This window comes from Nelusetta ayraudi, unplaced genomic scaffold (genome assembly GCF_046127955.1).
Source record: "Nelusetta ayraudi isolate G7.1 ecotype Tasmania unplaced genomic scaffold, CSIRO-AGI_Nayr_v1 ptg000019l, whole genome shotgun sequence".
NCBI lineage: Eukaryota > Metazoa > Chordata > Actinopteri > Tetraodontiformes > Monacanthidae > Nelusetta > Nelusetta ayraudi.
This window is the reverse complement of record NW_027466069.1, coordinates 9,009,887-9,035,736: the sequence shown is the minus strand read 5'-3', so window position 1 is coordinate 9,035,736 and position 25,850 is coordinate 9,009,887. Positions and strand designations below refer to the sequence as shown.

General features: G+C 49.4%; 2 protein-coding genes across 2 annotated transcripts in view; one reads left to right on the top strand and one right to left on the bottom strand.

The window, feature by feature from the left end:
- The window catches only part of plxnd1 (plexin D1), a 76,345-nt gene extending 58,158 nt beyond the window's left edge, over nt 1–18,187 (top strand). Inside the window, exons 26-37 of the mRNA XM_076027017.1 lie at nt 409–607; nt 1,866–2,012; nt 2,155–2,311; nt 2,715–2,818; nt 5,239–5,302; nt 6,820–6,854; nt 9,057–9,161; nt 9,313–9,476; nt 9,590–9,737; nt 14,666–14,806; nt 14,911–14,985; nt 17,059–18,187. Coding sequence (XP_075883132.1) covers nt 409–607; nt 1,866–2,012; nt 2,155–2,311; nt 2,715–2,818; nt 5,239–5,302; nt 6,820–6,854; nt 9,057–9,161; nt 9,313–9,476; nt 9,590–9,737; nt 14,666–14,806; nt 14,911–14,985; nt 17,059–17,175 — 1,456 coding nt within the window. The 3' untranslated portion in view covers nt 17,176–18,187. The remainder of the gene's footprint in view (nt 1–408; nt 608–1,865; nt 2,013–2,154; nt 2,312–2,714; nt 2,819–5,238; nt 5,303–6,819; nt 6,855–9,056; nt 9,162–9,312; nt 9,477–9,589; nt 9,738–14,665; nt 14,807–14,910; nt 14,986–17,058) is intronic.
- A 224-nt stretch (nt 18,188–18,411) lies between these two features.
- On the bottom strand, nt 18,412–24,836 carry exorh (extra-ocular rhodopsin). Its single transcript, XM_076027006.1, has 5 exons — nt 24,222–24,836; nt 23,214–23,382; nt 22,377–22,542; nt 20,732–20,971; nt 18,412–19,813 (listed from the first exon to the last, which is right to left on the bottom strand). The coding sequence occupies exons 1-5, from the start codon at nt 24,580–24,582 to the stop codon at nt 19,688–19,690; spliced, it is 1,062 nt and encodes a 353-aa protein (XP_075883121.1). The 5' UTR covers nt 24,583–24,836; the 3' UTR covers nt 18,412–19,687.
- Nucleotides 24,837–25,850: the final 1,014 nt, after the last annotated feature.

Sequence of the window (25,850 nt, the reverse complement as noted above, 5' to 3'; positions counted from 1 at the left end):
GTTCTTGAAATAAGCAGTCATTGTGGGGAATCAGAAGAAGGAGCAAAAAAAAAAAAAAAAAACTCCCAGAAGCAAAGACCACCGCCATGTCCCAGTGCAGCTTTAGCACTTAGTGAGTGATGCGGGCCTTTTCTTCTTAAAGAGGCTTTGTTAGGGAAATCCCCAGCACCTCTGGACTTCCTCAGCCACTCAGACACTCCCTGCATTAGATCAAGCTTTTATTTCTCTCCTCGGCCGCTGCTGGTCCTGTGGGGGGCGGGGGGGTCCTCCTTGTTGTTTCTGTAATGCAGTTATTTTTAAATCCCCCTGACCACACGGTGTCGGGGCATGTTTGCAAGAGCGTGTTTCTCTTCATCCGTCACCTCGGCCGACGTCTTTTTTTTTTTCTCTCTCTCTCTCGCCCTGCAGATGCAGCCTGGCCTCGCTGCTCACCATCGCCCTCCATGGAAAGCTGGAGTACTACACCAGCATCATGAAGGACCTGCTGGTGGACCTGATCGACGCCTCGGCCTCCAAGAACCCCAAGCTGATGCTGCGCCGCACCGAGTCGGTGGTGGAGAAGATGTTGACCAACTGGATGTCCATCTGCATGTACAGCTACCTCAAGGTGAGGGAGGAAGAAGAAGAAGCTCAGCGTCAGTGCTTCCTGAATGGTGGAGATTTATCTTGCATCTTCATTTGATTGATTGATTGATTGATTGATTGATTGATTGATCTGTTTATTTGAGTGTCAAACACCCTGATTGGTGCCCAACCCTCATGGGCTTATTAATCACTGGTCAATGCATTTGAAAGTAATATTCCCACGGTTACATCCAAAATAGCCACGTGACCACAAAATAAAAAAAAAACATAACACAACCAATAAAAATAGGGACACATAAAATTTCAATAATTTATCAATTGGGAGACAAAATGCTCTGTTGCATTTTCTATAAATTCAGCAAATTTTCAAGCAGCCGGCACAGAATCTCCCCTTCACATTCCCATCCACATCTGGGTTTGTTAGCTGAATCGATTCAAAAAGAGAATTTCTTCAATCGCAATGCAACAGGCGGCACAAAACAAAGTGAAGTTCATCTCCCACCACCCGGAGATCACAAAATTCAACGAGTTCACGATTTAAACGTTCAGGTGCACCTTTAAATCGAGCCACTTCCGCTGCCAGAGGTAAAGTGCCAGTTCTTAATGCCTTCGGTTTCATTAAAAGAAAAAAGAAGGTTCTGCTCTGAAGGCAGCGTTTTAAAAAGCGACGCAAAACTGGAGAGGTGAGTAGACGAACCGTCTGAACCGTCACGCTCAGACTGGACTAATGTGATTTTCTGAAGTTAAACCAGGTAACAACACCTTGCCGGGGGGGGGGAGGGCTTTACACACGCATTAGTGCATCATGCAGAGCCCAGATGCATCATCGTGTCCAACTTAATGCTTCCCAGAGCTGGTTAGACGCAAAGAAAAAGCATCTTTTCCACCGGGGGAAGCCTTTAGTGCCACCCTGTGCGCCTCCGTTAATGTGAGGCTGTCACCCAGATCTAATAAAGCTACTGTTACAGCCGCATCCATGCCAGGCACTTTTTAGCAGTCGCTGGTCACTTCCTGTTTTTCCTCTCCGTCTCGTTCTCGAGCTTTCAAGGGGCAGCCAGCAGGAGCTCCTTCCTCCTTTTTTCCTTGCCACTAAAGAAACCGACGCCCGTAGAAGAATCCCGAGGTTGACGGAGGCTTTGTCAGCGGGGGTCTCGTGAGGCGGGATTTAAAATTGAAATAGCCGCAGGCCAGCTGCGTGGCGTAGGCGAGGCCAAGTTGACGGGCAGGATTCTTGGCCGCAGCTTTGACCTTAATTTTTTTTCTCCTCCCGCGTCCTGCAGGAAACGGTGGGTGAGCCTTTCTTCCTGCTGCTTTGTGCGATCAAGCAGCAGATCAACAAGGGCTCCATAGACGCCATCACGGGGAAGGCCCGCTACACCCTCAACGAGGAGTGGCTGCTCCGCGAGAATGTGGAGGCCAAGCCGCAGGTGCGACGTTCTGGGCTCGCCGCTGGGCCGCCGCTGGGCCGCCACTGGGCCGCCGCCGCTAGGTTTCCATTTGGCTATCTCGCGGCTCAGAGACTGCAGGGCCCAGATAAATTTTAAAAAAAGAGTTGTCTTTGTCTTGCAGAACATCAACGTGTCCTTCCAGGGCTGCGGCATGGACTCTCTGTCAGTCAGGGTCATGCATACGGACACAATCTGCCAGGTGAAGGAAAAAATCATAGAGGCCTTTTACAAAAACCTGCCATTCTCCCAGTGGCCCCGAGCAGAGGATGTAGACCTGGGTAAGAGCATATTTCCTCTGATTATTTCCATCCTTTCCCTCTCCCAGTCCGCCCAGATACCGTAATCTCCTTGGCGAAAGGTCAATTCTTCTCATGAAGCTCGACTAACCCGCGGCTGCAATAATAATAAATGACAGAACGCATCGCGGAGAGTTGTACAGTGATAATCACAAAGAGTTATTGCTTTGGAAGAGAAAAAAAAAAAAAGAAGAAGAAGAAGCCGCGCGGCCCGCAGAGCGGATTTGATTAATGGCTGTGGAATATTTCCACAGGTCAGCGACACAAAGGGAAGCGCCGCCGTCTGCCCCCTGTGTGCCTCGCATATTCTCCTCCGAATTTAGACTGAAATTATTATTCTCCTCCTCTTCTCTTTTCTTCTCCGCTCGCCGCCGTCTCCTCCCAGAGTGGTTCGACTCCGGCAGCAACAGCAAGCTTCTGCAGGACCTCGATAACTCCTCGGTGATGGAGGACGGCAGGAAGAAGCTCAACACAGTCTTCCATTACCAGGTGTGTGCGCGGGCACGTGCGTGTGTTTGTGTGTGTGTGAGAGAGAGAGAGAGAGAGAGAGAGAGAGAGAGAGAGAGGACTGTGGTGGGTGTCGGTGTAAATCCCTGATATTGTAACAGCAACAGCAGGGGTGTTGAAGGTGAAAGCGGCCTCATAAATGGTGTCACTGGCGACCGGCGGGTGAGCGCATCCTCTCCGCTTCCTCTCCGCGTCCCGCCGTCACCGTGCCGTGTTGCTCTTTGTGCTTCTCCAGCACCGTGGAAATTAGATCAGAGCTGCTGAAATGCCGTGTTTTCGCAGAGTAATTGGCCGATTATTGACTTAACAGGCTGCTGATTTAAAACAATGTGTAGTCGCTCCATAGTAAAGGATCTCCTTTGAGGTCTGTTGTAGGAGAAAAAAAAAAAAAACTGGCTGAATATGTGCACAAGCACTCTGAAATGCTCCACTCAACTCTGGAGTGAGAGTCAACTGGCAGGCGGCGACTGGACCACAGGAGGTCTCATTAAAAATGAATGGGAATCGCCGCCTTTTGGACTCAGCCTTGTACTTCGGACTCGACTTTTTTCTGGTGTGTTAATGCCTGAATAAGACGTTCCAGCTTGTGGTCTTTTGCGTATTTTGCTGCAGTTTCTCGTTACGAACGGACGATCCTTCTCTTCTTCTGTTCCATCAACATTTTTTTGGGAGGCCCAGCGGGAAGCATAAGGTTTTAATTTCCTCATCACACCGCTTAGTTTGTGTTACGGATGTGAGACGTGATTGGAGGCGAGCACATGGACAGCCTCGCCGCTCTAATATGAAAACATACCTGCGCAAATGTCACTCTTCCGCAGTAAAGGTCAAACATTCGGGTGGAGCAACAAAAGGGCAGCCGTGTTTTTGAGGGGAAGGGGTGACTTGTACGCAGCCGTTCCTCTAATTATGGAAGCTCCCCGCGTCCCCGCGTCGTGTTTCGCTTTAGATCTCGGGGGGGGGAAGTTTCGATCTTATCGTGTCGGATCGGGTTCCACAACGGGGTTCTGGGCGTGAGGCGTGTGAAGGCCTGGCAGCACGCCGCTAATGCGAGGTCGGGACTTGTCTGTGAGGTGAGGCTGAGGCTTGGTGAGCCTGTTGGGATTTTTAAACATAGTAATAGTAACTTTATAGTACATAGTATGTATAGTATAGTATTATTATGATATTATATTATTGTATTATTATTATAGTTCATTTATATATATATATATACATATATATTATATATAGTATATAGATACTATTTATAATATATATATATATATATACATATATATATATATATAGTAATGTTGTTTTAAAATAATAATACTACTGTTTAAAAAACATTTAATAGTAAAATCTAGAATATTTAATGTACTTTCAAAGGAGAGAATGAGAAATATGATAGAAGGTGGATGGATGGCTGGATGGATGGATGGATGGATGGATGCTGGAAGTTAGATGGATGATGGATGGAAGTTTGATGAATGATGTAAATTGGATGGATGGATGATAGAAGTTGGATGGATGGATGGATGATGGCTGGATGATGGAAGTTGGATGGATGGATGGATGATGGCTGGATGATGGAAGTTGGATGGATGGATGGATGATGGATGGATGATAGAACTTGGATGGATGGATGGATGATGGATGGATGATAGAAGTTGGATGGTTGGATGGATGATGGCTGGATGATGGAAGTTGGATAGATGGATGATAGAAGTTGGATGGATGGATGATGGCTGGATGATGGAAGTTGGATGGATGGATGGATGATAGAAGTTGGATGGATGGATGATGGCTGGATGATGGAAGTTGGATGGATGGATGGATGATAGAAGTTGGATGGATGGATGATGGCTGGATGATGGAAGTTGGATGGATGGATGGATGATAGAAGTTGGATGGATGGATGACGGCTGGATGATGGAAGTTGGATGATCAATAGATGGACGGATTGTCAAATCCCACTCGGTGGCTCTGCTGGAATGCGCCCGAATCGTCCTTCTGTTTGTTTCCCCCCCCCCCCGTTCGCTCGCGCCCCTCTGTTTATTTGCGTGCGAGCTGCACGGTGGTCGTGTGACCCTCGACCTCTGACCCCTCCCTCCACTTGTTAAGTGCTCTGTTTAGTTTTGCGCTGAGCCGTGGGGACGGAGCAGTGAAAGCAGCGTGCGCTAACAGTCTGGCTTGGCCGGCGAGGCTGCTCAGTCCACCCAGGCTCTGCTTTAATGAGCCCAGCCAGACTGGTGCACACCGGCCACCACACACACACACACATACACACACACACACACACACACACACACCTCACCACCACAAGCTGTCGCCGCCCGACAGTGCGCTTAATGATGCTGTGCTTCTGCACCTCGGCTCACCTCTGACCTTTGACCTCTGTCCTCTCGTGCCCTCCTTCCCAGATCCCCGAGGGGGCGTCGCTGGCTATGAGCTTGAAAGACAAGAAAGAAAACACCCTGGGGAGAGGTACGTCACCCCGCACCACACACACACACACACACGCACACACACACACACACGCACACACGCACACACACACACTCGCCCGCTCTGCGTCCTCCTGTCACACTCGCTCGGCTAAAAACGCACGCACGCCGTTTTCCTGGGATGGAGTGGAGCGCGCGTGCGCCCCCGCCCGCCCGCCCGCCCGCCCGCCGAGAGAACACGATACGCTCACACAAGCAAACGCCCCGTCGCCCCGTCGCCCTGAAAGACACCGCCGACAGCCAAAAACACGCCGGCACCTCATAAATCATCGGCTGACGCCGCGTCCACGGCTGTTTTTCTAGTTGTGTTCCATTAACAAATGTCAACTTATACGCCGAGAAAACGGGACGCCACACAAGTTGGCTCGCCGCCCAGCGCCCAGCGCCCAGCGCCCAGCGCCAGGTCCCTGGGTAGGCAGATAGCGAGCGAGGCCGCTCGGCCCGCTGACGGATGAGCTGGTGTTCGACCTTTAATGTCGCCGCCCCCCCCAACACACACCGTTGGTTCTTTGTCCCTCGCTCGCCTTACATAATCAGACCTCGGCCGGCGCTCCGACTCCGCCCGTCAAAGTCACAGACAGCCCTAAAAAGAGGGGAAGGAAAAAAAACCCCACCAGGCTCGGCGTGGAGGAGTGAACCTGGCTGCCGGCGGCTTCAAAGCGGCGGAGAGGCCGTTATGAGCTTGAAGTGCTCCCTGGCTAATATGAAACACTGTCCTGCCCGCCTGCCTGTGATCAGAGCCGAGGCTCTGAGAGCCCTGCGGGCGGCAGCAGCGGCAGCAGCGGCAGCAGCGGCAGCGGCAGCAGCAGCGGCAGCAGCAGCAGCAGCAGCGGCAGCGTCTCCGGCCGTAATGAAAACACACGCTCGTGCGTGCGTTTGTGTACGTGCGCACGCACGCACGTCTCGCCCGGATAATCAACTCTATTTGTTTGCCGTGGAGTTTTTGCATTCCGGACGTGCGTCTTTTTATTTGGATACGTGTCGGTGCATGTTACCTGCTGCTTTTTCTTTCCTCTCTCCCTCTCTCTCACTCTCTCTCTCTTTTTATGATCTATATATAAACCAGTGAGGTTTGTAATGCACCTTCCCGGCGCCGGCCGTGCATTACCATCTCATTACATCGGCTCCGCGGCCAATCACCGGCTCGCTGTGTGTCTGTCTCGGCTAATCTCTCTCTTTTCTTTTCCCTCCTCCACCGGCGATCGTTCTCTTTCATTCTCTCCGACAGCTGCCCTCCCCTACCTGCCCACAGTCTGCCTTAATCATTTTCTCCTCTGGCATGTACTCTATCTCCCCCTCTTCTCCTGTCAGTCTACTTTTTTCTCCTCCCCCCCACCCTCCTCTCCCCTGTCACACTCGTCTGTCTGTCCTCCCTCCCTCTTGTCTCCTCTCATTTTCTCAGGTGCTCACCTTACTGATTGCACATTGTGTCCTTCTTCTCATTTTTGTTTTTTTGTTGTTTCGCCCCCCCCCCCCCAACCCCTTCCTCCCTTGCAGTTAAAGATCTGGACACGGAGAAGTACGTACACTTGGTGAGTATTTCCTCATCTGTAATCACATTGTTTCCCATATCGACTTTATTGGTTTTGCTGGTTAGCCAGCGCGGAGCGGGCCTGGCGACAGGCGGGTGGGGAGTGGGTGGGTGGGTGGGGGGGGGGTGAGTGGAGGTGAAAAGGAAAGCTGCTGAGAGGACATGACAGCACTAATGCAGCTTAAGCTCTTTCATAAACGTCAGCCAAGATATGGGCCCCTTTGACTTTGGAATAATGAGTTCCCTGGAATACAATTTGCCGGCTGAATAGTCAGTTTTACCGACGCGGCCGCGCCGGCTTTTTTTTATGTTTTTTTTTTTTTTTCGACACCAGTAGGCGGATTCTTCCCTGCCCTGCGTTTCTCTTCCGCTTTTTTCCGAGGGCGGCGGAGCGCTCCAGGCCCACAGGCAGACGGTTTTGCACACATCGAGCAGAATTTCCCAACTTCCCACTTCCTCAATCCCCGCGTTTCAAAACACCCCGATGTGGTTTGCGGATCACGCGGCCCTAACGCGAGACACGGCGAATTCCTCTTTCAACGGGTTGCAAAGCGAAACTCGCACGTGTGCAAAACACACACACACGTTCTGGAGTTTGCGGGCCACTGAAATGAAGTGAAACGTGTCTGGGGACTCCTTCTTATTGTGTTGATAAGTAGAAAGTAGAAAACGCTTTTGAACACAATTCCGAATAACGCGCTGATCGTTTGGGAAAGTTTGAGACCCACCCCCCCCCCCCCCCCCCGGGAAGAAACTACGAGCCGCAACTCCACACCAGGTGAGAAGCGGCATTGTTCCGTATGAACTGGCAACCGTGTCGTTACAAACTTTTTTTGGAGAGCACAAATTAACTTCATCCATCTTCGAAGGCAGGGTGACACCCTGGACAAGTCGCCAGTTCATCGCAGGGCCACATAGAGACAAACAACCATTCACACTCACATGCACACCTACGGACAATTTAGAGTGTTCAATTGACCTCACATGCATGTTTTTGGACTGTGGGAGGAGGCCGGAGAACCCGGAGAGAACCCACGCAGACACAGGGAGAACATGCAAACTCCACACAGAAAGGTCCCAGGCCCGGGCCCCGGAATCCAACCCACGACCTTCTTGCTGTGACTTGTGTCATGATTGTTTTTGTTCCGGGGGCAGACGCTAGTGCGGCGGGGGTGTGGCGCATGCGCGCACGCATTGTCCGACTAAGGAAAATTCGAATTCCACTCGCATTATCTGGGCGTCTCAATCGGAGTTCTCAAACTCGGACTCGCGCGTTTTTATACACTTTTTCAGTTGTCCGATCATAATCGGACGAAGGCAACAATTTGGTTTTCTCGAGTGTCAGGGGAAACCGAAATGAATCATCATCCATTATAACCAGCTTCATAATATAATCTACTGGAGTGCTCTAAGAACGCTACGAGTGCACGAAAATCAGTCAGGGTGTGAAAAAAACAAATCCTAAGACAAAGCGGTTGTGTTATCATCACGCTGAGATGTGTGTGCGCTAAACCATAAAAGACTAAACAAAGCATCATGGTTTCTATTTCAGGCTCTTTAAAACAGCCCGCCTTCAGTGTGTTCACACAGAATATTGCACACTTGGAACTCTCTCATTCACTTTTATCTAGACATGGGAAATGGCTTTCATTCAACACTAAAACGTTTCCATACTTGTTCGGCACATCATGACGTGCGCTCGCAAATGATCGCAGATTGTTCAAGGTCATTGTGCCATAAAACTACCTTTGTGTAGTTGAATGCGGAATTTTCTTTGGGGACTGAGCCCCAGCGATAAGCCCAGCTCTGGAACAGAGCAGGTCTTTTATTCTCGTTCTTACGCGGCTTCGAAACCACAAGTCAGAACTGCTGGAAATTTTTTTCTATTAAAAAACGTTATCAAGCTGCTCAGTAGCGCCCCCTACATAGACGCAAACACTGAAATCGTTATAGCGCCCTCTAGGAAGGTCATAGAGGCAGGGGACAAAGACCCACGCGTTTGGTCAATAGTGACCTCATTTTCATAAAGGCTGACCTTTGACCCCTGACAAACCGGAAGTGAGCTACTTTCAGTTGTTTGAAAATAAATCTGAAAACATAAGGCTGTGAAACCGTAGGTGCAATGGGTTTAAAAATGTTTAAAAAAAAAAAAAAAAATGCTTTACGTGTCAAACCTGGTGATCTTTGGCCTCTGCATCTCCAGGTCCTGCCTCACGATGAGCTGATGGAGACCAAGAGGTCACACAGGCACAGCCACCGCAAGAAGGTCCTGCCTGAGATCTACCTGACACGCTTGCTGTCCACCAAGGTAACCGCTCGAAACAGCGGGCCGTTTGTCAGCACCGGTCGCCTCCTCCTGCAGCCTCGGGGAGCCGTCTCCATACTCCCGCCTCCCCTCGAAAACCTCGTCCCCGGGCACGCGTGAGCCGCCTTGTTTTTTTTTTTCTCTGCCCCCGCAGGGAACTCTTCAGAAGTTCTTGGATGACCTCTTTCAAGCCATCCTCAGCATCCCTCCGGACCGCCCTCCCCTGGCTGTCAAATACTTCTTTGACTTCCTGGAGGAGCAGGCTGAGAAACGGGGCATCACAGACCCAGACACGCTGCACATCTGGAAAACCAACAGGTGAGGCGCATTAATCTGCCTCCTCAAGGCCACCCAACCCCATCGCTCCCCCTCGCTTGGGCCCCGCCAGTGTGAAAGTGCAAGGCTTCAGCCGTGTGTTTCCGCCTCCGCAGTTTGCCCCTGCGGTTCTGGGTGAACATCCTGAAGAATCCTCAGTTCGTGTTTGACATCGACAAGACGGACCACATGGACGCCTGCCTGTCGGTCATCGCCCAGGCGTTCATTGACGCCTGCTCCATCTCCGACCTGCAGCTCGGCAAGGTAGCCTATCTGTCTATCTGTCAATCCATCCATCCATCCATCCATCCATCCGTTCATCCATCCGTTTATCCATCCGTTCGTCCGTCCGTCTCTCTGTCATCCATGAACTATCTATCTATCTATTTGTCTGTCTATCTATATGTCAGTCTGTCTGTTTTTCGACAATGACTTCTGCTCTGTCTAACTCCAAAGAAGAATAATACCATTAATTTGAATGTGCGAGCATCTCTACCATCGAGTCGTCTCCGCACTGCGGCCAGCCCTCTCGTCTGTCTTCTTTGTCTGTTTAGACTCTCACTGTATTTTTAGCTGTAAAAATGTCAAGCACACAACGCCGGTGCCCAGCCAGACCTTGGCGTTGCATAATAGTCGACAAAAAATCCGATTTATAAATATATGTATATTTTTCTTTCTTTTGTTTGCTAGCGATTGCAGCAGCGAGTTTATCCAAATACTGAACCAGAAATGTCGAGGAGATGGTTTGAAAGTAGAGGCTAAGATTTTGCAAGGCAGAAAATTGGTGGTTTTTTTTCTCCGTTGTTGTTGTCGTCCCCGCCCTCCACCCCTCTTCCACCCTATGAAACCATGTCTGCTCAATCTCATCATACAACAGCAGACGCCACCGCTTGTGTGCATTGGATGACCTAATCGAATTAAAGGCTTACTTCACAATCGGATATAACCCTAATGAAATTCTCATGATTCAGCCCGGGAGTCAGCATATTATCATATGTATCCAGACATGAAATACAGCTGGAAACATCACAGGCAAAAATCATTATTTTGATTACATCCCCGCGAATGCGTTGCCTCGGCCGCAAACAAAAGCGAGTTCTTCTTCCGACGTCAGCGCTGTTTCCGTCTCCTACACTTTCTTCCTAAACTGCAGCAAAAAAAAAAAAAAAAAAAAAAAAAAGGTTGCGGCCGGGTGAACGAGTCGTCGCAGCAATTCCATAAATTGTTATCATACATGGATTAGATTCTCAAAAAACTGGTCTGCTTAATTAGGATCTCCTCCCACAGGCTCTCCAGCTATAGAGCCGCCTGTATCAATGGGATTTTTACCCATTACATCGATTTACCTGCGGAGATAAATGGCTCGGAGCAGATAAGAGGCGCCGTGTTAATTGCTTTGGCACTGTGCCGTAGGTGAGAGTGATCCACCGTGTTTGGCATGAGATGATACGAGAGGAGACGCAAGTCATATGGATGAGAATTTAACGTACTCCCCTGATGCAGCTTCACGGTCAATGGGATAGGAGGCGCGTTTCCCATTTACCACCTGATAAATTGCTGCGTTTGCAGGTGATTTGTGGACATTGGAGATTGGGGCATATTTTGGTAACACAAGCACATCAGCCGTGTTGGGTTGGTCGAGGTGGTGGGTGGGGCACAGCGACCGGTGAAAGATACGGGCTCCAAAAACATCCACGCTTCAAAAAGGACATTTTGGTGTGAAAAATTCTTCCAAAGGTCACATATTTATACCATTATCAGAGTTTTATTATTCATCCCACGCTCCAGTGGAGCAGCCGCGCAACATTAATTAGCCAAAACCTCTGCAGACCCTCAGCAAATCAGCACAGTGTTCATTTTTCGTGTTCTGTTCCTCCAGAAACGACGGTTGCTCTGTTGTACCACATGTTCGAAATGGAAGAGAATCGCTAACTTTTGCGCTCTGTGTGACATCACACGTTTTGTTTTAGCTGATATTTTGCAAAAGGTGAGACAAGCAAAAAAGAAATGAAGGATGGATTTCGCTCTCTCTCTCTCTTTGAAAACTCCGACCCAAAGTTTTCCAAGTTTAGGAACATTTCAAAGGAAATGAAGCAGCGAAACACGTGGGGTGCAAACTCTGCTCAACTAGCATTCCATGGCAGCACTACGGCGAAACGCAAACGCCTTAAATGCCGACACCCCGGAGTCGCTATATCGTCACGCAGCACAAAGAGAAATTCACAAATAACGTCAAAGATAGATATTTCGTAGACATCTTTAAAATAAAATGCTTATTTGTTCATTTAGCATCAGCCTGTTACGCAAGTACGTAATACATTTTTTCGTACGTCGAAAAATCATGGAACAAGCTAGCCGAGCGAACGACAGTTAGTTCGAGTTAGTTAGATAGCTTTGTGCCATTATTTTGATATATTTGTTTTGAAAAGATATGCTGTCAGATTACAAGAGTATAACACAAACGTGAGGATTTAAGCGAGTTAGGTTCAACCGAAGTCCAAAATAGGTGGTGAAAATAAAGAAGATAATCGCGAATAATCGACTCATCAAAAAAATAATCGATAGATTTTCGACAACAAAAGTAATCGTTAGTTGCAGCCCTCGTTTAAAGACAAAACAAACTCTGGACTCTTATATGGTCCAGTGTGACATGACAACATTTTGAGGAGAAGCTCACTGAAGTTTATATTGCGTCATATGAGTGTGCAGGTTTTGTTCCGGCGCCTCAACAAAGTGATGCGCGTCCTTTCATCCCCACGCGATACCGTCGCTCCCGCCTCAGTCGTGATCTTCTCCTCCAGTCCGAGTCCGGCTCTCCGCGCCGCCCTTTGCCTGGACTGAGTGGAGTGTGTGTGTGTGTGTGTGTGTGTGTGTGTGTGTGTGTGTGTGGGGAGGGGGGGGGCACATCTTTAGCGTCTCAGATCACCTGATCCGAGCCTCCAGATCGACGCGTCACATGTGCCCGATAACCCAGTGAAAACTGCTGGGGGATGAGGGCTGCGTGTCGGGGCGTGTCTGTTTATCTACCAATGTATCAATCTGCCACACACACACACACACACACACACACACACACACACACACACACACACACACACACACACCTCCCTTCCACCCCACCCCACTCCCCCTCTCTGTGTGAACCTTTATCCCTCACCCTTCAGACTGTCAGCTCCATCTACCTCTGCTCGTGTTATTTCAGCCGAGTCGGCTCATCCAAGGTCATGAGCACCAGGGATCTTCTTTTTGAGCCGCTCGCGTGTGTGTGTGTGTGTGTGTGAGTGTGTGTGTGTGTGTGTCGAGGCGTGCGCACGTCTGTCAGTCTGTCCGTCCAGGTTTGTGCTTGTGCGTGCGTGCGTGCGTGTGTGTGTGTGTGTGCGTGTGCATGTCAATGTCCTCGCCGCTCACAAATCCGTCTCATCCCTCAGACACCACGACCCTGAGCGCGCTCTGCTTCCCGTCTCCCTCTGACTCGCTTCCTCCCCGGAGGGGGCCGAGGACTCTTCAAATGATGCCGCCCCCCACACACACACACACACACACACACACCCTCCAAGCCCCTCCTTTTTTTACCATTGAGAAATGGGCTCATTTATACTCCTCAGCCGCTGCGCTGTATATGCGAGTGTATATTTAGGTGCGCACGAGCCCGGCAGCGTGCACTGCGAGAGAGAGAGAGAGGGTTCTGCTGCTTCCTGCGTCCCTCATTAGCATGTAGCATCTGGCCGCGCAGAAAATCGCCAGGTTCAAGGATGTGGCTACCTTTTTTTTTCTTTTTTTTTTCCCCCTCCCCTCGCCGCCGCTCCTTCTGTGCGGGTCAAGGAGACCGGCGCGACGCCGCTCCCACATTTTCCTCGAGTGTTTACTGTCGCTCACTTTGCGCATGACTGTGCGCGCCACGGCCTCGGGAGAGGGCGACCAAAGGGTACGAGGTCCCGGATTAGCACACATGGAGAGCGGGGCCGGGAGAGCCGGCGCTGCTTCCCCGCTGAAGCCCTCTTATCTGGCCAGATCCAGACATGAAGGGCCAGGGGTCACGGGGGACGGGTGGAGGTGGGGTCGGGGGTTACCGGGCAGATGGGCAAACAGCAGGAAGTGACCTTGTGGACAGGAACAGACAGGGTTCCCCCCCGCAGAAGGAGGAGGCCTGGTTTTTCTGGGGTTTTTTTTCTCTCTGTCCCCCTCCTGCAACACCTTTAACGCCACAGAAAAAAAGAGAAAAAAAAAAAGGAAACCCACACATTAGCTGACACAAATAAGTCGTGACACAAAGAAATATTAAGGTGCGCTGTAAGCACATTCAGCTGACGCTGAAAGCCGAGTCTGCCTGGCCGCCTTCCTTTCCCCCCCTCTGTCCTACTTTCTCCCTGTCCCTTTCCCTCTCGCTCACACGGACCCGTGCACGCACGCACGCTCGCACGCACGCACGCTCGCTCGCAACAGTGGCCGCTGCCAGGACCGGAGTGTGCCCACAACCTCTTAGCCTCGCTACTTCTCTCCTCGCATGAATAAGCAGCGCAGCCCAGAGTGACTGTGCGCGGACTGAGTGGCGGCGGCGAAGGAGGAGGAGGAGGAGGAGGAGGAGGTGGAGGAGGAGGAGGATCGTTCGGCTACGACTGGAATGTTTCCTCCTCTGGGTTCCCGAGTCTCCCGCTGGCGTGGAGAGAAAAGCATCTCCCTGCCCCCACGCCGTCTCACTCCTCCCTGGTTTACATCAGAACTCCCATAAAACCACAGTCCAAAGAAAGCAGCTCCTCGTAAAGACCTGATTATTAAGACCTCCTTTGTTAATATTACTATATTATGTTATTTTGGCGAGTGCGTTCTTTCAGATAAATGATTGATTCACCGGCTAAAAGGGCATCGCATGCCGAAATGTAAACGGAAGTCCGGTGGTGCTGCTGCTGACGGGAAGGAGAGACGTCGTCTTCCCTGCTCGACTCACCCTCCGGTCACGTCCACCAGGACAACAATGCTGAGCTGTGCATCCTCGCTCCCGTAGAGCTGTCGGCCGGGTTTTCGCATTTAGTCGGACATGAATATTAAATGTTTCAAACGTGTTCCACTTAGCCGGGATTTGTCTCCGAGCACCACGGGGGCCTCGGAAGTTGCGCTCAGGCTTTCTGCCGCGATGAATGGTTAAAAACATTTCATGACTGAAATATGTGGGGGGGCTTTTTTTTCTATTTTAGGACTCTCCTACCAACAAGCTGCTGTATGCCAAGGAGATACCCGAGTATAAGAAGAGGGTGCAGTGCTACTACAAGCAGATCCAGGAAATGGCGCCGCTCAGCGAGCAGGAGATGAACGCCCACCTGGCCGAGGAGTCGCGAGTGAGTCGACAAAGTCAAACAATTCCGCCTTTTATTTTTTTTTTTTTTGTCATCGCGCATTTGTTTTGTTTTTTTAACACGCACGCATGTTTTCTGTCCCGCAGAAGTACAGAAATGAGTTCAACACCAACCTGGCCTTGACGGAAATCTACAAATACGCCAAGAGATACAGGACCCAGGTAAAGTGGCCTCGCGTCGCATCTCGCGCACATCTAGATGGGAGACGATTCGCTCCTGTGTGAACCGGCCTCCTCCTCCCGCAGCCCCAAAGTTTTTATTTTCCACAGATGCCTTATCACTTGATGATGCACCTGCGGGCGTTGATCATGGAGATGGCGCGCCTGTTGAGAAATGCGCCACTTGCAGCGCGTCACTCGGCAGCCGGGATTATTTGTTTTAAATAAACCTTCTACTTTTTTCTTTTTTTTTTTCCACTGTTTCCCCCCAATGTGTCCAATCCTCCCTCGCAGCCCGCATCAACCTTTAGCACACAGCGTGCGGTTTGCCCTCCTCTATCTGCCGCGCTTATCTGCGCGCCAGTGCCGCTAAGCTGCTGCTGCTGCTGCTGCTGCTGCAGCTGCAGCTGCAGCTGCATATCTCCTCCTACTCTCTGAGTGTCGAAGCCCTCGCTGTCTGCCCCCGTGTTTTCTTCCAGTAATGCTCCGGTTCATTGGGCCGGCTCCTCTTCTTTTTTTGAAGTGAGCGACGTTAATGGTGGTCTTCATCATCGCCATCGTCTTCATCATCTCCTCTTTGTTACAGGTGCTCCGCACGCACTGACGACATAAAAAAGACGGGCGTGCTTTTGTGGCGCTTTCCTTGTAGATGTTGGGAAAAGCTGCAAACTCGGCATCAAAAGCACCGCCAGCGACCCCGAACGCATCAAAGATCTTCTTTGGTCTTTAATGTTTTCTCTTTGTTTTTTTTTCCCCCGAAACATGTTTTCTTCCTTTTGTTATTGGGACGAAACCAAATAATGACCGACCAGGCAGTAGCACGATTCCAAAAGCATTTAACCAAAGAGGTTAAATACATGTAACCTCCACCAGTGAGGCAGCCTTCCGTCACCCTGAGCTGTTTGTCCTTTTGACAAGGACGTGGCAAATTGAAGTGATTTGTCTGCAAGGTACGCGGGGCTAAAAGTGCAGGAAAAAATAAATAAATGCAGACACCATTAAATAAATGATTGAAATAAAACTTAAAAAAAAAAAATGGAAATAAATACATATACAAAATCTCATGACTAAAATACTAATCAATTTATTTAAAAAAGATATATATATTTTAGTTAATGTTTAAATATTTTATCCTTTTTTATGGCAGAAGTGCCTCAATTAATTGCTTCATTCAAATGCATCTGTTTACAGTAGTAATGCAGAAGTGGCCACTAAATCAACTAGACTTTAAGAAATTAAGATAATTACATTTCTGGCTGCTCGGTGTCGCAGAGTTGTTCTGCAGTGCATTCACTCGGTGAGAAGAGTGAACACCGAGTGTCTGTAAGTGCAGCGAAAACAACCGAATGCAGCAATTCAACGATTTCGGAAAAGGCAATTTTTGCCTTTGAATGCTGTGACAGTGATTTATGTTGCATGTGCGCGCAAATCCTGAGTCAGAACGGCGCCGAACGGGGCCGAGTGGCTCGGCTAAACGAGGAGCTGCTCGGGAGTCGAAAGAGTCGACTCGCCTCGGCGAGCCGAACCGAAAGGAGCCGCAGCGACGGCTCTCAGGAGGGACTTAGTCAGTGGTGACTGTGCCCTAAATGGAGCATCCTCGTGATAATAGGCTTTAGCTGCCCCCCCCCACCCCAGACCCGCCATACCACCCCCACCCCCCCTGTCATGCTACTGTACTGACGTGGGCCAGAGGGGCTTTTTAGGCTGTGATTCACAGACTCGTGTGAATGGCCCCTGATTGCCTATTCTGGCTCAGCCCGCTCTGCCTGGTAGCACGCCGCCGCTAAGAGCCCGTAAATCCCCGCTGACGCGCGTGACAACTATTGGGCGTGAATAACGGCGCAGATGTGGGGTTTTTTTTGTAAATACGCAAAGAGGGGCTTTTGTGGCGTGGAGGGGAGCGTGTCAAAGGGCCGGAGGAGGAGAAGCTGCTGTTGTCTTCTCCCCCCCAGCTCCAACTCCCCGCGTCCGGGCAGGTGGCCGACTTCCGCAGGCGAATGCACCAATCCTCCAAAAGTCACATTCTTTTTTTTTTCGTGTGTGTTGTTTTTTTATTTTTATGACTTTTCCTTTCAGGTGGTGAGCGCTCTGGAGTCCAACCCCACGGCGCGTCGCACCCAGCTGCACCACAAGCTGGAGCAGGTCATCGCCCTGGTGGAGGACAACATCTACGAGTGCTGCAGCGAAGCCTGAGCGCACCAGCCGCTGCCGCCGCCCCTCTTTTCCTGCTGACAGCTGCCTTCTCACGCATCCGTCCGGCTCGTCGTGGCTCTCTTGGGGGAAACGACGCCCAGGCGGGGGGGAAGCCTTCCTAAGTGTCATTATTGTCTCCCAAAGACTGTTAGAGGCGTGAAAAAGCGGCGGAGCAAAAGACTTTAAACCGGTTTTCTCCCGCGTCGCGCGTTTGTCGCCGCTTCGGGGGGAAATGTCCCCCCACCCCCCACCCCCCCGAATCTTTCCCAAAGGCACGGACGGAAATGCAGTCTGGCTCAGCGCGACGCTGTAGAGGGAAACGCGTGGAAGCTAAAAGATGAGGCTTTACTTTGTTTTCTTTCTTTTTTTTTTCTGGATGTCTTTACAGTTACTGGGACCTACAGTTAAGCCCTGGTGGCAACCTTAACGCACTGAGCCCTTGTGTCGAAGGGAACGAGCCAATGATGCACTGTACTGTATTATAATGTCCATAGCAATATTTATAGATGTGTTCTAATGCTTTCAAAGTGGCCTGTTCGTCCCCTGGTGAGTTGGAAGGACCCTTGTTGAACTCGTCCCGCCGTCCCGCCTTAAAGCCTGTAGCGCTGGCAGGTGTGGCAGGTGAGGACGGGCGACTTCTTGCACAGTGGTGCTTTGAGAATTTACCCCCCACCCCCCCCTCCCCCCCACCACCACCACAACGCTTCTTAGGCTGTTGGGTGGAGCAGCAGCAGGAGGAGGGGCCTAGAGAAGAGTGTTGATGACTGAAATTCTATGAAATCATATATGATGTAGTTCACTGGGAAGGGCTGCATTAGTCTAGAAGTGTCGGTCGGTGTGCGTGTAAACGGATGAGTTTCATGTTGGATCCTAAAAACCATTAAAAAGAGGGAAAATGTAACATTTATGAGAGAAAAAAGAGCTCAGTATAATCCAAGGAGAGACTGTACTTGTGATGCCAAATGACCTTGTCAGAGTTTGTGAAATAAAATACGCTATTTAGGATTTTAAATATGTGCCGTGCGCACTGTGTCGAGTCTCGTTCCTGGTTTAGGATTGGGGTTAGATTTAGGGTTGGGGTTGAGGTTAGGGATGGGGTTGAGGTTAGGGATGGGGTTAAGGCTGGGTTGTTTTAAGGTTGGGGTTAGAGATGGGATTGGATTAGAGTTGGGATTAGGGATATGGTTGGTGTTGTTTTAGGGTTCGGGCTGGGCTTGAGGCGTCGTGACCCTAACCCCAACACGACCCTAACCCTAATTGTGCTATACCATAATAGAACAGTCATTACTATGATTTTCAGGATCATCTGAGTCTTCAAATTGTATTATATACAAATTGACAGTCTATGACTTTTTCCCCAATTTTTGGACATGTTGAGATTTTCCGGGTTCGATTCCTGTTCCAGACATCAGCGACCTTCTAAAGGTTTTTTCTGCTGTGTGTTCTCTTTCAGATGTTACGGTAAACTTCTAAACCCCCTACGTTGAAGCAAACAGGATAGCCCATTGGGTTTCGCCCATTGGGTTTGACTGCAGACTGTGGCGCAGGAGACATGAGTTCAGTTCCTGCTTGAGGCAACAAAAGTTTTACCCAAGATTTTATTCCTATGTAGGAATCTATCTAGAAGTCCTCACGAAGTCTCGTCAGGATTCGCATGAAAGAACAAGCAAGTTACGGCTTAATTTTTTCTTTCTTTTTTATTGCGAGACACAGGACAACTTCCATAAGATCATAATGTTTACGCAGTGGGCAAACAAATGGTTGCTCACACACACGCGCTGACGTTTAAATATCCATTAGAAAAAAAAGACAAGCACGCCCGCACACGTTGGCTTTGTCAGACGAGGTTTCCTCTCCCTGCACAGGCTCTTCTTTGGCCCATCTGTTTCCACGTAAGTCTCCATGGACACCCAACACAAAGTCATCCTTTTTTTTTATTTTACAGAGTCAGAACACTGATGCTTTGTACATTTAAAATCTAAGACAACTAATCCTTAATACTAACCATAAGCACCTATAAAATAACTGCTTATGCACATTTGAGAAGCAAGTGGTGCTGCAACAGTAGCGCCGCGGCCTGTAGACGTGGGACACCATCACGCCGGTGTTGGTTTGTCGACTTGGAGTCTTTTTCACCTGCAGAGCGTTTTGGGTGGTGGGTAACTTGGACGGCGTTCAGCTGGACCCGTCACTCGGACGCCAACCCCCACCACGCCGGTTAACTCTGCGAGGCCAGCTGAACACTTTCCGTGATTAAATGGATTTAAAAAGAAAAAAAAAAACAACAACAACAAAGAACCGACACAGGCGTGCGCGCCAGCTCTCGAGCCCTGCCAAAGGTGCAACTGTGCCACTACAGCGTTGGAGACACATGGAAGGGGGGGTGAGTCCAGAGGGTTGGCCGGAGGAGCGTGATGCCGCGTGGCAGCGCCGGTGGGGCCTCTAGGTGCGCGGGGACAGATGGGGCGTCAGGCAGGGTGGGGGAGTGGGGGGGGGGCGGAGGTAGAGCAGGTCAAGCAGGGGCCACCTGGCTGGAGGAGACGGATGAGGACTGGGTTTTGGAGACGGCGGCGGCAGCCTCGTCCTCGCCAAATGGGTTTTTTCCGCAGCACACGGTGGTGATCATGCAGTTCCTGAACTGGAGGCCAGAGGGGGGGGGGAGAGAGAGAGAGAGAGAGAGAGAGAGAGAGAGAGAGAGAGAGAGAGAGAGGGAGAGGGAGACAGAGAGAGAGAGAGAGAGAGAGAGGGAGAGGGAGAGGGAGAGAGAGACAGAGAGAGAGAGAGAGAGAGAGAGAGGGAGAGAGAGAGAGAGAGAGAGAGAGAGGGAAGGCAAAGCAAAGCAAAGCGTCAAGATCACAGTCACGTCACGCCTTCGCTGGGCGGCGGCAGAGGAAGCGTTCTTCTCATTTATCAAGTGAGAGCGACAACACATTACCGGTTAGGCTAATGGACGTTTGGCACGGCACACAGAGACAGGTGAAATTAGCAAAGTGTTTCTCGGTGAGCCAAAAAGGAGCTGATTGGAACTGAGCCGTCATTATTTTCACTCAAAACACGCGTGTTAACAACTTTTTACTGCTAATAGGCCCGCTGTGATTAGAAGTAGCTTGATATTTGAAAGAAAATCAAAGAGTGTCTGTGCAGGCCTCATTTCCAGTCTTATTTGGGGACATTTAATAAGCAACAAGGTTTCACCATTCAGTCCGGGCCAAATCGTTAAATGCTATTTTCTATGTTTAAACAATTTTAAAAAGTGTTAAAGCAAAGCGAGATTGATGAAAAAGAATTAAAGGTCCAGTGTGTAAAGTTTTTCAGGAAGATGGCAACTAACTAGGAACAAGATCCTTGCTGTATATTCTTATATATATATGAGAACCATTCTAAGGGTGGGAAAACCAAATTACTGTTATTGTACTGTGAATATACACTTTTGTTAATGTATATTTATGGGCACTTTGTTAAGTTTTTACCAATATAAAAATCATTTAAAAAGAAAAAAAAAAAAAGCCACATTTTTACACACTGGACCTCTACACCACCTCTGACCAGTTTCTACCTGTTTGTTGAGCAGGATGTAGATGACGGGGTTGTACAGGGCGGCGCTCTTGGCGAAGAAAGCCGGCGCCGTCATGAACACGGGCCCGAACTCAATCCCCTGGTTGGCGAAAATGTACAAGGCCACGCTGGCGTAGGGCACCCAGCACACCAGGAAGGAGACGATCATGACGATCACCATGCGGGTGACCTCCCTCTCCGCCCGCTGGGTGGTCTCCGACTCCTGCTGCTGGGCCGCAGCCTGAAAGAGGCAGGTTATCACAGCATCGGAGGAACCAGTCAGTCATCCCGGCGCACACGACACAAAGGCGGCTGAGACTGAAAGGCAGAAAGTGCTTAATTGTTTTTCAGTGGACCGTAGGAAACGCTGGAATCTACAGTTAATTAGTCGGGGTTCTTCGTGCGATGCAGGGGGGTTTTGTTTACATCTGTAATGGCTTCAGACACAAAAGGGGTGGGGGAGGGGGAAAAAAAAGTTAAGTTTATTTTTCGTAATTAAGGCAAAATTCCCATTTATATATGCAAATATGAGATATGCAAATGGGGTGAAAACGCTTGTTCAGGCTCACAGGAACCTTTGTTTAATCTCCGCCAACAGTCGCTCCGTGTTATTATTTGCAAATTTCCACTTGAGATGCTGTTAGCGTCACTTGGGAAAGCGTTCAGGTGCTAAAAAAGATTCACCAGCGGCGGAACTTGAAAAGAATCTTTGCAGGGGTGTTCAGCGCAAAAGGTGTTTCATAGGCGTGGCAATGAGGTCGACGCTGAAAGAATTATCGCTTTCAAAAGGCACAGTGCCATTTTAATGAATGCAGCCAAACATCACTGGGTAGGAAAAAAAAAGCCTTCAAAATATTGACATATCATTGTGTATTTTTAACCTTACAGATCCAACTATTCTGTTTACTTTGCTTAGTACAGTGGCAGTTGTTTTTTTTTTTTCTTTGATTGTGCAAAGCGCTTCTGTCGGCCACCTTTTGAGTGTGATTCAGCACTTAATAAATAAAGGTTGACCGATCAAAGTGAACTATGCTCTTCACACCAAATACGGTAAAAGCCTTTTTGCACGCAATAACGCAAAAGAACATTGTCGAAAAAGAAACCCAAAAAGAAATAGGAAAAAAACATTTGGGAGGTGTGTGTGTGTGTGTGTGTGTGTGTGTGTGTGTGTGTGCACGCGCAAGTCTGTGAGTGTGTGTGTGTGTGTGTGTGTGTGTGTGTCTGTGAAGGTGTTTAGCCGGGGCCTAATCATTAACAGATGGACAGAAACGTTTTGATGTGATAAAGCCGATCAACGGGCCGTTTTTAAATATTTAAAACGCCTCATGCATTTTTAATGCGAGCGCGCCATTATTAACGAGGGGCGTCGGGGATGGCACGGTGTGCGCGGGCAGACTGGCCTCCAGCTGGAGGACCTGCCCATAAGCTGCCATGTTGGCACCGGTCTGACCTCCTGAAGTGTCCTTGAGCCATTCAATCCCTCACATCTCCCGAGACTCTGCTCTCTGGGGCTGCGCCCCTCCCTCAAGGTAAGGAAAAAATAATATCTATAGATACGCTGTATATATGGAAGAAAGACCCTCCGGGGATAAATAAGGTATCACACCCTCATCATTAATACAGCATGTGGCTTGTGTTGCTCTCACCGCGCGCACTGTGCACAGCAGGCGGCCGTAGCAGAAGAAGATGATGAGGAGGGGGACGCAGAAGTGGAGGACAAACATGTAGATGACGAAGGAGGTGTTGTTGATCTCGGGCTTCGGGGTGTAGTAGTCGATCCCGCAGGAGCACTGCATTCCCTCGGGGATGTACCTGCAGGCGCATGAGCGACGACAATAATCTCCTCCAGTCACGCATGAAGCCACACACACACACACGCACACGCACACACACACACACACACACACACACACACACACACACACACACACACACACACTCGAGGCTTCGCATCTCGCGGACACGCGGTGCCAAAAATGCATCCGTGGCCACTGTTTAATCGTGGAAGGCTCACACTAGACCGGCGTTTCTCAACTGGTGGGTTGCGACCCAAACGTGGGTCGCGCAGCTGTTTCGATCGGGTCACAGCTTCGTAGGCAGTTTCCTTTTTCCTTTTTTTTTCAAAGGGATTTTAAAATATATACTTATAGAGAAAATGTTGGCCTGTGGCAGGCACTAGGGGGCACTGTCTCACACCAGCCCAGGGGGAAGTGACATCGGGGGTGGGGGGGAGGGGGGGAGGGGGGGAGGTGTTTACCTGGGTGGCGGGACAGTCAAAAGCTTGCATTGTATGTTGCTGGAGGTTGGAAAAAAGCGCTTGAGCTCCTCACGCGCGATCGCTCGTCTTTGTCTTCTCAACCTCCACGGGCCGTTATTTTCACAATACTCAATTCAATTCAATAACTTCAGACATTGAAAAGATGTGGGTGCTGACACGCCACCAGTTGAGACACTGAAAGACACGGGGGCGTGGGGGTGCATACCGGGACCATCCGAAGAGGGGCGGGGCAGCGCACGTCAGAGCCATGATCCACGTGAGGGCCAGCCCGACGATGGCGTGCTTCTCCTCGAAGCGGAAGTTGCTCATCGGTTTGCACACCACAATGTAGCGCTCGATGGCCAAGACCACCAGGGACCAGAGAGCGATCTCCCCTAGGACGGCGGAGGAAGAAAAAAAAACGAGTGAGCGCAGATGAATATAGAGCCGTCACTTGTGATGAAGTGATGAACAGGAGGAGATGTTTGGGAGGGACCGGGATGGACAGGAAGGAGGACGTGTGAGCTGTCTGGGAGGTCAGACTGAGACTTTCTGGAAAGTGAATATCTGGGAGGTTGGAACTGACAGGCAGGAGGCCTGGAGGAAGAGAGGAGAGGAGATACATGGATGGAGTGAAAGAGGACGTGATGTGAGAGTTGGTGTGAGAGGAGAGGATGCAGAGGATCAGAGGACTGGATGGAGGCAGCGGATTGGCTGCGGCCAACCCCGAAGGGAACAGCCCAGAGCAGAGGAACTTAATATTCAACACTCATATATTTTTTAGCATTGGCTGTGCATGTGGGGTAAAAAAAAAAGAAAGCTCTATTTTAAACCGGCAGAAGGTCAAAATTGGTAAATACGTCATAGCCATCAGACGCTAGAGCAGGGGTCACCAACCTTTGTGGTGGTGACCACAGTTTGCCTTTAGTTAGATATCATTATTAATGATATTCATCCAAGTGAAGATTTGCATTTTTAACAAAAACAGTGTTACATTTTACGAAACACACTTTTGAACGAAACACAGTTTTAAAATGTTCACCTAAACCTCTCGAGACTTCATTGAAACTTTAGACCAAGTTGTGTTATTTTTTTCTCATGTGGTCCTTGGGTGCTACCGGGGGGGGCCGTGTTGGTGACCCCTGCTCTAAACTCTTTAAGTTGGGATTTTGGATCAAGTTCTCGACCACAAAAATTGAACAAAAAACCTCAATTGTCGGCCCCGTGGTCTTACCCCCCAAGGTGGCGAAGAAGCCCTCGATGTTGCAGCCGACGACGCCCAGGACGAAGTAGGCGTGCAGCGCGGTGTAGAGCGTGACGGTGAAGCCCCCCACCACCATGAAGAGGTCGGCCACGGCCAGGTTGAGCAGCACGTAGTTGAGCGGCGTCCGAAGCTTCTTGTGCTGCACCGTCACGTACAGCGTGAGGAAGTTGATGGGGAAGGCGGTGATGATGAGGAAGAGCATGTAGGCGGCCACCAGCGAGTACTTCCACGGCTCGGCCAGGTAGTACTGCGGGTGCTCGAAGGGGCTGCGCACCAGCCCGCTCTTGTTGGACATGGGGACGTAGAAGTCGGGCCCCTCCGTGCCGTTCATGGTGGTGGGACTTGGGACTTTCCGAGACGAAGATTTAGACTGAAGACTACTCGCGGAGGCAGCGTCAGCGCGCAGGGTTGGCCGCAGGGACGGGTGGTGTGGACGGTCGGAGCTTCTTCTGCGGACCCCTGGAGGAGAGCGTCCCCTTTTAACAGGTCTGGCGGATTAAGGGCGCGCACGGAGCAAAGTGTTAGCAGGGATGGAATTAAGACATTCAATCTCGGCCTGCCTCGCTCTTCAAAATCAGACTGGCGCACGCACGCACGCACGCACACGCACGTGCACGGGAGCGTTACAGCCTGCGCATTCATTAGGCATCATGCAAGGTGTCTTTGTTAGGGGTTTTGGGGGGGGGGGGGGGTACCTCTGGAGTATTTCTTATTCTGACAACTTTTTGCTTCCTACATTTGTACACAAATATGTGTGTACTTTCTACTTCTTGCATTGGAAAAAAAACGCCGGTTAATTTTGTGTTTGAAAGATAGAAATTCTGTTAAAAGTCATTTGTTGTTGTTGCTCAAAGTGGAGCTATTTGAACTACGCCCTTGTGTAGTTCAAGATAAAAGTGGATCATATTTCAACCTCAGCTTTGCGGTCGGTTCAGTCCAGATTAATTCTGTCTCAGCTTTTTCATTTTTTTTGCAAATTATCAACACGTATTGTTAATGTATTTATTTACACTACCAGTCAAAGGTTTGGACATTATTTCTCATGCGTAAACACTGAAGACATCAAATATATGAGACATAAGATATATGTAATTATGCAACAAAGAAAAACATGTAAAATAACTCTAAGTATGCTTTTTTTATGAAAGGTGGCTATTTTGAAGAATTTAAATATAAAACGTGTTTCTGAGTTATTTGACACTTTTATTGTTTCCTACGCAATTCTATGTGTGTTCAAACACAAGTTTCGATGCCTTCAGTGAGAAACTGCAATAGTCATGAGAATGACACACATGACATTCAATTCATAAGGTGTGTCCAAACTTTTCACCGGTAGTGTGTGTATTCTTTCATTAATGCCCCCCAAAAATATATAGAATATTAACTTTTAACTTAAATACATTTCAGATCCAAGTTCTTAGTTTTATTTGAGTAAAAGTTGAATCAGTACTTTTACTATTGCCTGAGTATTTTTTTTAACACAAAATATCCATACTTTTACTCAAGTACAGAATGTGAATACTTTCGCCACCGTCATTACCGTTGTGTGCGTCACCCACCACAGAACCAACGAGAGAACCAAATTTTGAAAGTGTTTCA

What these genes read in the sequence shown, in the direction of transcription:
- exorh (XM_076027006.1), bottom strand. Translation starts at nt 24,582, where the DNA reads ATGAACGGCACGGAGGGGCCCGACTTCTACGTCCCCATGTCCAACAAG. An exon ending in CTTCTTCGCCACCTTGGGGG is followed by an intron (nt 23,383 to 24,221) that starts GTAAGACCACGG and finishes CCGCCGTCCTAG; the next exon opens with GGGAGATCGCTCTCTGGTCC. An exon ending in TGCTGTGCACAGTGCGCGCG is followed by an intron (nt 20,972 to 22,376) that starts GTGAGAGCAACA and finishes TGCCTCTTTCAG; the next exon opens with GCTGCGGCCCAGCAGCAGGA.